This window comes from Xyrauchen texanus, chromosome 20 (genome assembly GCF_025860055.1).
Source record: "Xyrauchen texanus isolate HMW12.3.18 chromosome 20, RBS_HiC_50CHRs, whole genome shotgun sequence".
Lineage (NCBI taxonomy): Eukaryota > Metazoa > Chordata > Actinopteri > Cypriniformes > Catostomidae > Xyrauchen > Xyrauchen texanus.
The window spans coordinates 21251140-21264996 of NC_068295.1; the positions used below are offsets into that span (position 1 = coordinate 21251140).

At 37.6% G+C, this 13857-nt stretch overlaps 1 protein-coding gene across 1 annotated transcript; it reads left to right on the top strand.

Annotated features, from left to right (window-relative positions):
* Positions 1-3771: 3771 nt before the first annotated feature.
* On the top strand, positions 3772-12638 carry LOC127661066 (PDZ and LIM domain protein 1-like). Its single transcript, XM_052151624.1, has 7 exons — positions 3772-4002; positions 6296-6447; positions 7947-8034; positions 8789-8973; positions 10871-11016; positions 11242-11359; positions 11585-12638. The coding sequence occupies exons 1-7, from the start codon at positions 3910-3912 to the stop codon at positions 11769-11771; spliced, it is 969 nt and encodes a 322-aa protein (XP_052007584.1). The 5' UTR covers positions 3772-3909; the 3' UTR covers positions 11772-12638.
* The last annotated feature ends 1219 nt before the right edge of the window (positions 12639-13857 follow it).

Genomic DNA, 13857 nt, shown 5'->3' on the forward strand with positions numbered 1-13857 from the left:
AGAGAGAAGGATCACGTGAACTCTCCCGTGTTCTCTCCTATTGGCTGTCGCTTCCGTATGTTGCTCTTCATTTGAATAAAGTTGAACTTGTCTCAACTTTGTCACGTCGTTGGACACGCCCACATCTAGTCGCCAACGGTCGCGACAGCTCTTGTCGCCGGAAGTCGCTGTGCTCGCATTTAAAATGATTGGGATGGTGTCGCTGGCAGTGTGTACGCAGCTTTACCAACAAAGCTGCGTTCACACTGCCAGCGACTTTGTCGCTGCAGGTCGCCAGTGGCTGGCGGTGAAGTCGCTAGTGGGCGTTCCCACTACTGGTTGCCTAGTAACGTTTATAAATGACATTCACGGATGTCATTCCATTGCTGTAGGCAGTGAATCTCTTTTCTTGCCACTAAAAACAAACATTTTGGAGGGAAAAGACTAAATATAAATGGAATCAGTACATAAAATGCTTTATATCAAAAATGAATGAGAAACAAGGCATGCTGTTTGCCATAGCGGCTGTTTATCTGCGGCGAAAATGCAAATGCCGGTCTGTCTGGGTCCACAAATCCCTGCGATCTCAGATACACCTTTCCACGCAGTATTTTTCTTAAAAATGTCCTTTTACGTGGGAAGAGACATATCATAGAGCACTGGAAAATTGCTAACAGCAAGAATTAGCCTTTCATCGATCTTTCGGTTACTGCAGGAGCTGAGAGAGAGAGAGAAGGATCACGTGAGCTCTCCCGTCTTCTCTCCTATTGGCTGTCGCTTCCGTTAGTCGCTCTTCATTTGAATAAAGTTGAACTTGTCTCAACTTTGTCGCGTCGCTGGACACGCCCACATCTAGTCGCCAACAGTCGCGACAGCTCGTGTCGCCGGAATTCGCTGTGCTCTCATTGAAAATGAATGGGATGGAGTCGCTGTTGCGCGCGATGTCGCTGGCAGTGTGTACGCACCTCAACACAGTAAAAAATTATATGATCAATAAGTCATGTCAAATTATTTGTTTTCATTGCTTTGACTTTTAAAGATAATTTGAACGAGATTCAACTTGATTTAAATCACTTTAATATAATTTAAATTAAGGGGGCCCAACAATGTGTAATGAACTTAACAATTTAAATAGTTTTAAACAATTTAAAAAACTAGTTTTTTTTTGGTTTGTTTTTTTAGCTTCCAATTTTCCATGAGGAAAGTCTTCCTGATATGTTCAGACAAACTGTTATGACTGTTTCTTATGAAAATGTCTTCTGTTGTGCCCTCATTTTCAACAATTATGAGATACAGATATTGCACTAACTCAAATGCATACACAAACAGACTCCGTAAAACACACTTACTCCGATGCACATTTACGCATTAATATCTGCAAGAAAGGACCTAGGACTAGCAGACAATTAAGAAATGTTTTTAACTTCTCTCCAGTTTATTTTCCTTGAGGGAAGCTTATGAATCTGTTCATGAATGCATATTTATGCCTGTTTGTTATGAAAGTTGCAACTGTTGTCCTCTTATCAACCATTTATAAGTATATACAGATATAATAATACACTCGCATTCACATATACTCCCTTAAACGCACACCCACATACTAACATGCTCAAACACACATTCACTAACACATGCACTGGCAGGCTTTGTACAATTCTTTTTTTAAAAAAAGCTGTATGAACTTTTAAAGAAAATAAAATCTAGATATTTTGTCAAAAAGTGGTGTTATTGATTTATTACTATGATCTTAACTTTAAAACATTACTTATTACAAGTGATAAAAGTATTTGGGATAAAAAGGGCTGTAGGCCCCCATTAAACGTTATTTTTCTTAATTGGGGGGAATAGATCTGTTATGAAGAAAGTTCAAATTGGCCCTACATTGACGGATCCATTTGTTTATAGAATGCTTGAGATATTATAAAATGCCAAATGTGATTGAAAGTAACAAAAGGTTATTGTGAATAAGTAATTTCAAAATTTGCTCTTTAAAAGAATTTTATGTCAAGTTTAAAAATGTTGCACTATGACTATTACCCCTGTTGCAATACATCACTATAAAAGGTAAAAGGCCCTCTCACCAATTGTTTTTACATTTTAATGAAAACTTTTTACACATTATGTTGCTCATTAATATTAAATAAATGCATTTTTTCCATTTTTATATACTTTGCGACCAAAAAGTATACATGCATTTATGTGTATACACGGTATATATGGCAGAAATAGTAAGAGTACTGTAGCGTATACAATTCTGAACTCTGCTTCTATCAGAGGAGTGATCCTCTAGAACAGGAACATCACAATCACTTAAAAATGTGAAGGACACACATTCCCAAATAGAACAGGTTAGACAGGTAAACCAATGAACCAGGGACCACTTCCCATTTTTTCTTTATTAAGGACCTAAGAGAAAGCATGGGGAAATATTTGTAGAACTTGCAGATGCCTCCAAGGCCAAGCAAGCAGAAATAGTATTCTATGAAGTCAGCAATTACATGTGAAATAGAAATGTCAGACCGTAACACATTACAAGTAATGCAATGTATTAGTTAAAGTTAGGGGAGAGATTACGTGTGTGTGTGTGTGTGTGTGTGTGTGTGTGTGTGTGTGAGCGTGTATTTATCACTTTGTGGGGACCAAATGTCCCCATAAGGATAGTAAAACCCGAAATTTTTGAACTTGTGGGGACATTTTGTCAGTCCCCATGAGGAAAACAGCTTATAAATCATACTAAATTATGTTTTTTGAAAATCTAAAAATGCAGAAAGTTTTCTGTGAGGGTTAGGTTTAGGGATAGGGTTAGGGTCATGGGATAGAATATATAGTTTGTACAGTATAAAAACCATTATGTCTATGGAAAGTCCCCATAAAACATGGAAACACAACATGTGTGTGTGTGTGTGTGTGTGTGTGTGTGCTTGTTTAGCTATATTTTGGGGGACAATTTTGTAACTAAACGTGAGCCAAATCGGACAAAACATTGCTTTGGGCATATTTTGGGATGCCCTCGTTTATAAATAAATATACCCAAATCCAAACATTATTAAAATAATTATTTTTAAAATTCTAATAATGCAAAATGGTTTCGGTTAGGGTTTACAAAAACTATAGAATTCTATGGTGGTTCCCCATTTAGATAGCTGAGTAACGTGTGTGTGTGTGTGTGTGTGTGTGTGTGTGTGTGTGTGTGTCCAGGTATTCCCTACGTTGTGGACCAAATATCCCCACAAGTATAGTAAAATCTGAACTTTTTGATGTTGTGGGGACAATCAGTTGGTCCCCATGAGGAAAAAAGCTTATAAATCATACTAAATTGTGTTTTTTTGAAAATGTAAGAATGCAGAACGTTTTCTGTGAGGGTTAGGTTTACGGGTAGGGTTTGAGTTAGGGGATAGAAAATAAAGTTTGTAGGCCTACAGTATTAAAAACCATTGTGTCTGATATGGGCAACCTGCCTTGATGTGCTGTATCCACGGGTATTTAAATTGTTAATACAAAAGTATAGGCCTATAAAAGCACATTGTATGTAAATCAAAGAAGTCACATTGTACTTCTGCTGTGTTCGTTTTGTCTAAACTAATTCCACTTTTTAAGGATGCTTGTGAGCAGAGTGCATAGATATCTCCAGCCAGGAATTCGACTGAATTTGGGGAGTGGCACGTTCCAATTCCCAGGATTGAACTCTTCCATACATGGTAAACTTCAATATAACATGGCGTAACGGCCCACCCCTAAACAAACTTTATCAGCAGAGGGACCTGAGATTATTAGTCCACTTTTGAGGAAGCTCCGCCCTAGTATCGTTTCTAAAACGTGAACGCCCTGTCCCAATACAGTTAAGAAACTAAAGACTTTATACCACATTTTATAGTGCACTGGTTCAGGATTGAGAACACCAGCCTTTTAGGCTACGTGGTTGGAAATATAATGCCTCAACGTGTTGTTTTACAAGGTCCTGGGCCGTGGGGGTTCCGTCTGGTTGGGGGGAAAGATTTCGAACAGCCCCTGACTATCTCGAGGGTAAGACATTTTTCGGCTTTTCTGGCTGTTTAGATTTTGAATTTAACGCAAATTATAGCTTTAATTGCTACGCCAAGCAGTAGGCTGTATCTCATACTCACCCCGGATAACGTTCCCTAAAAGCTCAGTGTCCTTCTTTCAGCTTCCTTTCGAAACGAACCTGTTTTTAAGAATGTGACCGTAACGAGCAGAACGTGAAACAATGTTCCAACCAGCAACTGGATTAAAGGCGCTTCTGTTTTAAGTGCCAGTCTCATAAAACAAATGGATGCTTGAGCAAAAAATAAAAATAAATCGAAATATGTAGGGGCCTTTCTTGTGCTCTAAAGGGCGCAAAAATTGGGTATGCAACATATGCCACGCATAGGGGCGCCACACAAATGTTCTAATACCTTACAAGTGCGGCCGCAAAGGTGAGTCTTGCCAACCCAATCAAAAGTTTGGCAAACACAGCGTTAAATAAAATATTCGATTTTTAATGATTTGTGCATTGGTTAAAAGCAATTTTGGGGCAGGCTATGTGTTGCAAACATTGAGGCTGGGCTGTACCACCCCAAACAAACACAAAATAGCACCAGAAATTTGTATTTTTTATTTTTTTTAAGTTTGTCATTGGCTGAAAGCGACACGCTCAGCGACTGTTAAAAATCAGAGTGTCAGAGATGTCATGCGAGCGAGAACGGTAATACGAGATATTTTTGTGCAATACATAAGTTTTTAGTGCCCGTAAACGAGTCTGCTGTTTACACCCTCTTCCCGCTCATCAAATATCTCCCTCCTCCTTAAATCCCCAAAATCACGCTGCGGGTGTTCGCGAAATACTAGACCTGAATTGTAAAGCACCATGCCCGTCAATGATGGTACCGTTCGCGGTACTGGCTGGATATGTTTTGCAGGACGCGTGCTTCTGTGTCCCCTGTTGTACGTTCGGTGTCGCTGAGAGATGCTGTCGTCACCTCGCATCTTCCATCACTTACATTTACATATTTTTACAGTGCTGTGATAGTTTTTGTAATTACGCTTTAAACTACTCCTGTTTTCGCCATGAAAATAACCTGTGGTGCTGACATGGCATTACTTAGTTACTGCATTTCCCACCTATGAAAATCTCCCACCCCGCCCAATAGCCGTCAGGAGCCGGTTCTGCTTACAAGTTACCAAGTTACCTTACAAGTTACCAAAAGCACAATTTTAAACAATAATGTAAGGAGGTATTTTATTTAACTTTTTTATTTTATCCAACTTAAAAATATAATTTTAAATGTGTGTTTTTATTTTATCAAGAGGTGCCTTCATATCTACCGCTCACCCTCTGTCTACCGACGTTGCTCTGACTGTCACATGACAAAACTGTTCAGAGAGTGGAAGCGTCCTGGGAAGCAGAACAGAAAAAGGAATATAGAAATGAAAAACAGTGCATTACAATGAAGAAAACAATGTGTTGATAAAGAGAGATTGGTAGGCTTAACTTATTACTTTATCACAGAATATCTTAAAAAAAGACTTGAAGTTAACCAACATTTATCATTGCAAATTAACATATGGTTAGCTAACATAAATATCAGTTCATGTTTGACTATCTATTCTGTCACAGTTATGCAAAAAGAAATCGCCATATGTTTGGGATTGGGTGTCCAGTCGCTTCACATTTAGAGAGGAATGCTAGTTTAAAAAGTTGTTAACTGACCCTCCTCCATGTCCAACCTATATGGGCTCCTCTCTTACTAACCAGAACTAATGTTGCTGCGTTTTCCTACCTTCACCTTTTGTAGTCTTGCTGTCACATTAGCATATTATTACAAATTATTAAACAACACCTGAATCAATTATTGACTAATTCCAAAATATTGGGCAAAGAAGTATGTGATGGAGATGTTTGATTCATTATCAATCATCTCTTCTTTATTTAGGATGGAAAATAACGATGCAGACAAAAAATATATATATTTTTTTTATTTAATTCTTGATTTAAAATATGTATATATGTTATGAGTGACTGTTTTAATATGACACCTATGCGTGCACTTCCAACTAAGTATTATGTTACCATTGTACCTTCGACCGCAACAAGATGCCTAAAGGAAACCTAACACTTCAGGGAGGAGGAAGTCATCCTGTCACAGGTGAAAGCTGACCCCCCCCCCCCCAAAAAACAACATACTATTTTCTTCATACTTTGGGATGGAAAACTGCATAACTTCATTCCAAAGCAACAATGGGTGACTTGTGTAGTCATATTTTGATCATGATGCGTAATAGCCAACACATGTTTTCTCTGAAATAACTTTTTCAGGTTACTCCAGGAAGTAAAGCTGCCCAGGCCGACCTTAGCATTGGGGACATGATACTGGCAATAGACGGAGAGCCAACAGATGGCATGACTCACCTGGAAGCACAGAATAAAATCAAAGGCTGCGTGGAGGAAATGTTGCTTTCAATTGACAGGTAGGGGATTACTCTGTAAAAGGGTACATGTGGTGGTGTATCATCATATGAATTGTCAAAGAGGTATAGATAGCTATGAGTATGCAGAAAGCACGAGGTGTTCTTCAAAAATGGAATGTAAATTATCTCAGCTCTGTAGGTCCATACAATGCAAGTGAATGGTGGCTGAAAGTCCAAAAGCTACAAAAAGAAGATAAAGGCAGCATAAAAGTAATCAGTATGACTCCAGTGGTTTAGTCAATAAATCAATCAATTCTTCTGAAGTGATCCAGTTGGATTGTATGAGAACAGAACAAAATGTAACTCTTTATTCACATTACATCTTGTCGATGCAGTTTCTTGGCACAATCATGATTTCACACTCGATTACACTTCCTATAGCACCATCTAGCCCTCTGCCCATGTGTTAAGCATTAGGAATTGTAATCAAGCTTGAAATGATGATCGCAAAGGAGACTGCTGTCAAGATGTAAGTGAAAATAAGTGAGTTATCTTTTGGTCTGTTTCTCACCCAAAACCAACTGGATCGCTTCAGAGAACATGGATTAAACCACTGTAGTCTTATGGATTACTTTTATGATGACTTGATTTCCTTTTAAAGGAGTTCTGGTCACAGCTTCAAAGTTTTGGTCACCATTCACTTGCATTGTATGAACCTACAGAGCTGAGATAGTCATCTGAAAATATTTGTTTGCACGTGCCACCCTCAGATCTTTTAGCCGAGTACATTTTGAATGTAACTTAATAAATATTTTTATATGTGATTTAAGTTGTAGGTTTGTGTTTGTCAAAAACTTTGGCAGAAAATGTGTTATCCATTGTTAATTTAGTCAGTTCACTAGAATCGTACCTTTTGCAGATGATTTACTTAAAACTGAACATTCTGTCATCTACCAATCATTATGTGTCGTATGTTATGTCTCTTTCCCTGAGGAACACTAAAGTAATTAAATATATATATATATATATATATTTGTATCCATACACATACAAAAGAAAATGCATGGTGATCACTGGCTGTCAAATTTAGTTGCAATTTTACATGTTTTATTGAAATATATATATATATATATATATATATATATCTATATATATATATATATATATATGGGGATTCAAATCTGGGTCCTTTTGCATGCTAAATGAAATCTATACCAATACACTTAACACATTTTATGTTATAAAGAACCACTAAGTTGTTTAAAAGTGTTGTTTTCCATCTCTTGCCTAGGGCACCAGATGCCCCCTCATTAAAATATGAACTAGATACCCCTGACTTCATTGGCCCCTGTATTCAAGGCCATCTTGTAGTATGTTCTGTAGATTCTCATATAAAAAAAAAAAAGGCTGTACAGAAAATCCTAACTAGTTGAATCCTAACGTGATGATTTGGGCGTTGGCCATTCTGCTTAAGTAGAATGTTGAAAGCATTTTATATTTTGACTGTAACAATTTAGTGATTGACTGCTTGAAAGCCTTTCATGTTTTTCTCTTTGTAGATCTGAGTCAAAAATGTGGTCACCACTGACCACAGAGGAAGGAAAGACCAATCCATACAAGATGAATCTGGCAAATTCAGACACACAGGTGTGTTTCAGCTTTACTCTGATGTGAGCTTAGGGATTTTTAAATGAACACTAGTCCAGGTTCTCTCACTTTCAAATGAGCTTTATAGCCCTGCATAGCACATGAGTCTATCATACATACTGTAACAGGATTTTTACATAGCTGCTAAACAAATAAATGCTCGGCATTGCAGGCTGCCAAAATGAAATCATTGTTTATGCCCTAACAAGCCTTTTCCATGGAAAACAGAGTTTATCAGCCAAAACCATGATGCAAGACCCACATCCTGAATGCTAAGTTGGAAATGTAGGGTCAAAATTGTGTGTTTGGAGTTTGACTATCTAGTTGTGGTGTTAAAAGTGTTTCCTGACTTATACAGAGGAGTATTATAGAACTTAGTGTGTATAGACATGAGGAACAATTGCTAAATGAGTTGTTATCAGAGGAAAATTTCACAATGTCATTATGTGGCAACACTTTTTTGTGTCTGTTTTGCTGTTGTTTTATGGTCTTTGTTCACATTAGCCTGGTTAAAATATTCACAGTTATAAACAAAATAATGATTGATTCTCATATTTTTTTCTTGTCTGAATAGTTATGTTATATAGTCGACTGTGCATGTCTTATACACAGATGTAATGTCTTTGCCTTTGTTTCTATTGTGTGTTTAAACTTGTGATTTTCTGCTGGCCTCTCTTTAACATGCTTTTCATGTAGGCAAGCAACACCTGCATTACTTCTATGTCTGAAGAGCATCTGGCCTTTTTTTCTGTAGGAGGTGAAACATATAGGCTCTGCTCATAATAGGAGTGCTATGCCATTCAATTCTGGCAGTCCAAGGGTGGTCACCAACCAGTACAATAATCCTGCCGGCCTGTACTCCTCCAAAAACATTAAGACTTTAAACAGTACAGTGGGTGATATCAAGACCTCTGCTGCGCCGAATGAATGCAGTAGGAAGTAAGCTTGCTGTACACATCAATGATATTCTTGTGGGCTGTGAGACATGTTGCCTAATATACAGCGCATCCGGAAAGTATTCACAGAGCTTTTTGTTTTTTGTTGATTTTATGCTACAGCCTTATTCTCTAAACTGATTAAATTCATTATTTTCCTCAAAATATGACAAACAATACCCCATAATGACAACGTGAAAGAAGTTTAAAATCTTTGCAAATTTATTAAATATAAAAAATGAAAACAAATCACATGTACATAAGTATTCACAGCCTCTTCTCAATACTTTGTTGAAGCACCTTTGCCACCAATTACAGCCTCAAGTCTTTGTGTATGATGCTACAAGATTGGCACAGCTATTTTTAGGCAGTTTCTCCGATTCTACTTTACAGGACCTCTCAAGCTCCATCAGGTTGGATGGGGAGCGTCGGGGCACAGACATTTTCAGATCTCTCCAGAGATGTTCAATCGGGTTCAAGTCTGAGCTCTGGCTGGGCCACTCAAGGACATTCACAGAGTTGTCCCGTAACCACTCCTTTGTTATCTTGGCTGTGTGCTTAGGGTCGTTGTCCTGTTGGATGATGAACCATTCTTCCCAGTCTGAGGTCCAGAGCACTCTGGAGCAGGTTTTCATCAAGGATGTCTCTGTACATTACTGCATTCATCTTTCCCTCGATCCCGACTAGTCTCCCAGTTCCTGAAAAACATCCTCACAACATGATGCTGCCAACATCATGCTTCACTGTAGGGATGGTATTGGCCAGGTGATGAGCAGTGCCTGGTTTCCTCCAGACATGACGCTTGCCATTCAGGCCAAAAGTTCAATCTTTGTTTCATCAGACCAGAGAATTTTGTTTCATATATTCTGAGAGTCCTTCAGGTGCCTTTTGGCAAACTCCAGGCGGGCTGTCATGTGCCTTTTACTGAGGAGTAGCTTCTGTCTGGCCACTCTACCATACAGGCCTGATTGTTGGAGTGCTGCAGTGATGTTTGTTCTTCTGTAAGGTTCTCCTCTCTCCACAGAGAAACACTGGAGCTCTGTCAGAGTAACCATCGGGTTCTTGGTCACCTCCCTGACCACCCCCGATCGCTCAGTTTGGCCGGGCAGCCAGAAGAGTCCTGGTGGTTCCAAACTTCTTCCATTTACAGATGATGGAGGTCACTGTGCTCATTGGGACCTTCAATGCTGCCGAATTTTTTCTGTACCCTTCCCCAAATCTGTGCCTCAATACAATCCTGTCTTGGAGGTCTACAGACAATTCCTTGGACGTCATGGCTTGGTTTGTGCTCTGACATGCAGTGTTAACTGTGGGACCTTATATAGACAGGTGTGTGCCTTTTTTTTTTTTTAATCATGTCCAATCAACTGAATTTACCACAGGTGGACACCAATCAAGTTGTAGAAACATCTCAAGGATGATCAGTGGAAACAGGATGCACCTGAGCTCAATTTTGAGTGTCATTGCAAAGGCTGTGAATACTTATGTACATGTGATGTTTTCTGGTTTTTTTTTTTTTTTTTTCAAAGATTTCTAACAAACTTCTTTCATGTTGTCATTATGGGGTGTTGTTTGTAGAATTTTGAGGAAAATAATGAATTTAATAAATTTTGGAATAAGGCTGTAACATAACAAAATGTGGAAAAAGTGAAGCACTGTGAATACTTTCTGGATGCACTGTAAGGCATCTTTTGTATTCTTTTTCACTGCTCTGAGAACTCTGGTATTTATGTGCTGCATTCATTCCTGAATTCCAGTTCTGTGTTGTTTTAGTATTGTTATTTGAATTTATGGTTGTCTTACGTGCTGCCTGAAACTAGCTTTTTGAACCAGGTTGAATAATATAACACTTCTGAGATAACATTGTTTGTCATACGTCTAACCTTTTTCCTATTTTATAGCTCAGATGCCTCAAGACCTGACCAGCCAAGACTTGTATTACCTGCTGACTCTGAGGTGTACAAAATGCTGCAGGACAATCAAGAATATAATGAGCCTCCTCGCCAGTCTGCTTCTTTTAAAGTTCTGCAAGAGATCCTGGAAACTGGTATAATATCATACACACCTTGCATACATTGCTACATTTTGTGTGAATTATATGAAGGTCATCAGGCATTTGCTTCTCTTCCCACAATGAGTGTCTGTGGGGTTTTGTTATTAGTAATTATCAGTTTCTAACTGTATGCCTTTGGCCTCTGCTGTGAAACCTGTTTTTTAAACTGCATCAGATGGTTGTGCTTGTAAAAAAGGATCTTTTATTTTTCTGCATCAGATGACTCCGATAAACCTTCTGGCTTCAGGAGTGTAAAGGGCCCCACCACAAAAGTTGGAGCCTCATTAGGGAATGCCGAGAAGCTCTCAGTTTGTGACAAATGCGGTTCAGGGATTGTGTAAGTTTCTCATATTTTGCAAATTTTTTCAGAAACATCATAGAGAAAGAATATTTGCATGTATTCCATCATATCATGCAATTGTGTCGGATTGTTTTGGAACTCTTCACAGCTTTAGACACCGTCTTAAATCCAAAACTATATTATATTTTGGTAGAGATTTTTCCAATCATGTTTTGCTGTATTTTGACTAACTCTAATTGCATTCTTTATTTGGCTGTAAAGAGGAATGATGGTCAAAGTTCGAGCTAAGTTTCGCCACCCAGAGTGCTACGTCTGCACAGACTGCGGGATCAACCTTAAGCAGAAAGGACACTTTTTTGTCGATGACAAGATTTACTGCGAGAAGCATGCACGCGAACGTGCCACTCCTCCTGAGGGTTATGATGTCATCACTGTCTTTCCAAAGTAGAATGTTCCTCCAATGCTGCTTTAAACTGCACTTTCCCTCATGTAGGGATTTCCATAGGAAATCTGTAACACTTTATGTGGGTAGTCTTCTACTTATGCTGCTTTGTTGCCAAATTAATGTGTATAACAACTCTCACATGCACCGTTATTAGTGCATGGATTTCAATGGGAATTGGTGACAATAATCGGCACATATTATTATGTGAATATGGAGTCTGTCCAGGTGTGAAGTGCTATTTGTTATCATACATTTCATTGTCTTTGTCATTGCATACATATATCCTAGTATAAAGGGCTCTCGTTATTGGTGCTAGGGTACCTTATATGCTAGTAAATGCTGCATTAGTTATAAGTTTTCAATAATGAAATATTGAATGTATGCATAAGTCCTTAAGGTCGTATTGCTCATATGCACATCTGTATGTAAAGTCTATTCCAAGTACGTATGTGCCCTCCTCCCTCCCTCATGGAAACTGGTAAAATATCATACACACCTTGCACGCATTGCTACATTTTGTGTGAATTATATGAAGGTCATCATGCATTTTCTTCTCTTACCAAAATGAGTGTCTGGGGGATTTGTTATTAGTAATTATCAGTTTAACCCTATGCCTTTGGCCTCTACTCTGAAACCTGTTTTTTAAACTGCATCAGATGTTTGTGCCTGTAAAAAAGGCTTGCAAAAAAGGATCTCTGTTTTTCTGCATCAGATGATTCAGATAAACATTCTGGCTACTTAAGGTCATATTTCTCATATGCATATCTGTATGTAAAGTCCCCATCCCCTATGTATGTGCCCATCCCCTATATGTTTTATGAAAATAACTACTTCCTTTTTAGAGAAATAAAATGTTGCATATGTTGTTAATATGTCTTTATGGTCCATTTTCTCAAATATTCGGTTTTAACAGGCTTTAATTTGTATTCTTCTGGCTTATTTATTGTCAGTGTCACTCTGCTAAAAGCCTCTCTTTTTAAATTTTTTATAACTATATTTGGATAAATAAATGTTTTATATATCAACTGTATTTACTAATTCGATATAAATTGCTATATATTGCCATAATTTAATACGTCTGTTTTGATGGTAAGAAATCTAAAAAAAATTAAAAAGATTTTAAAAGTTTAAAATAGCCCTAAAAGCTAAATTATGAAAATTATATTTTTATTAAACAATGTTTATAAGTAATGCAATATATATATATATATACACACACACAGACATTTAATGTTAACACACTAACCTCATTAGGTCAAACTGAACATGTGATTAATTGCAAGGCAAAAAAAATGGCTACTATTTTTGCAATTCCTTACATTTTAGGAGCCTCGGGTTCAGTACAACTTTGAGCAGATTTCTATGGAAAGCATGTTCAGTTGCAAAAGGGCGGGGTTTTTTTTATTACATTGAACAAAAACATTTATAAAATAGAGGTGAAAAATCAACAGTACAGACACTATCAGCCAGGGAGAAAAAATAATTATATACAAATAAATAGCCTACATAAGAGGATAAACAAAAAACTATGTGCGCAGAGAGCAGCAAGTGGGCGTGAAATGACCAAGGTAGCATTTTCGGCAACAAAAAAAAAAAAACACACACCATAAGTTATTGGCAGACTACTACAACAAAACTCAGGGAACTTATTAGTATAGTGCAGTGTAGTTTCAAAAGAGGTGGGTATACTGTGAATTTAAGAAAGTACACATATTTCCACAGCCCTTTACCGTGCACCAAAAGCTTACATGAAAAGGCTACCTATGCAAAAAAATTAAATAAAAACACAATTTTATTGTCAATAATTGTCAGCAAGATTTAAAAAGTTACATTTATTTGAGGAAACAATGTTTCACACTATTTACCCAACATAGTGTCCAATTTCAGTGCGCAAGTAAAAGTAAAACTGCTTTTAAAATTCCATTTGAAAAATGACTGGAAGCATAATATTAAATAAATTCGGAAAATTAAAATGCGTAAATACAAATGCTGTGTTTACTTATAGGCACAGACAATACACTAACATTTGTCTATTTAAGAACTATGTCTCATGGAACAACGCCGAAGTTCACCAATTCTACTTTGCTTG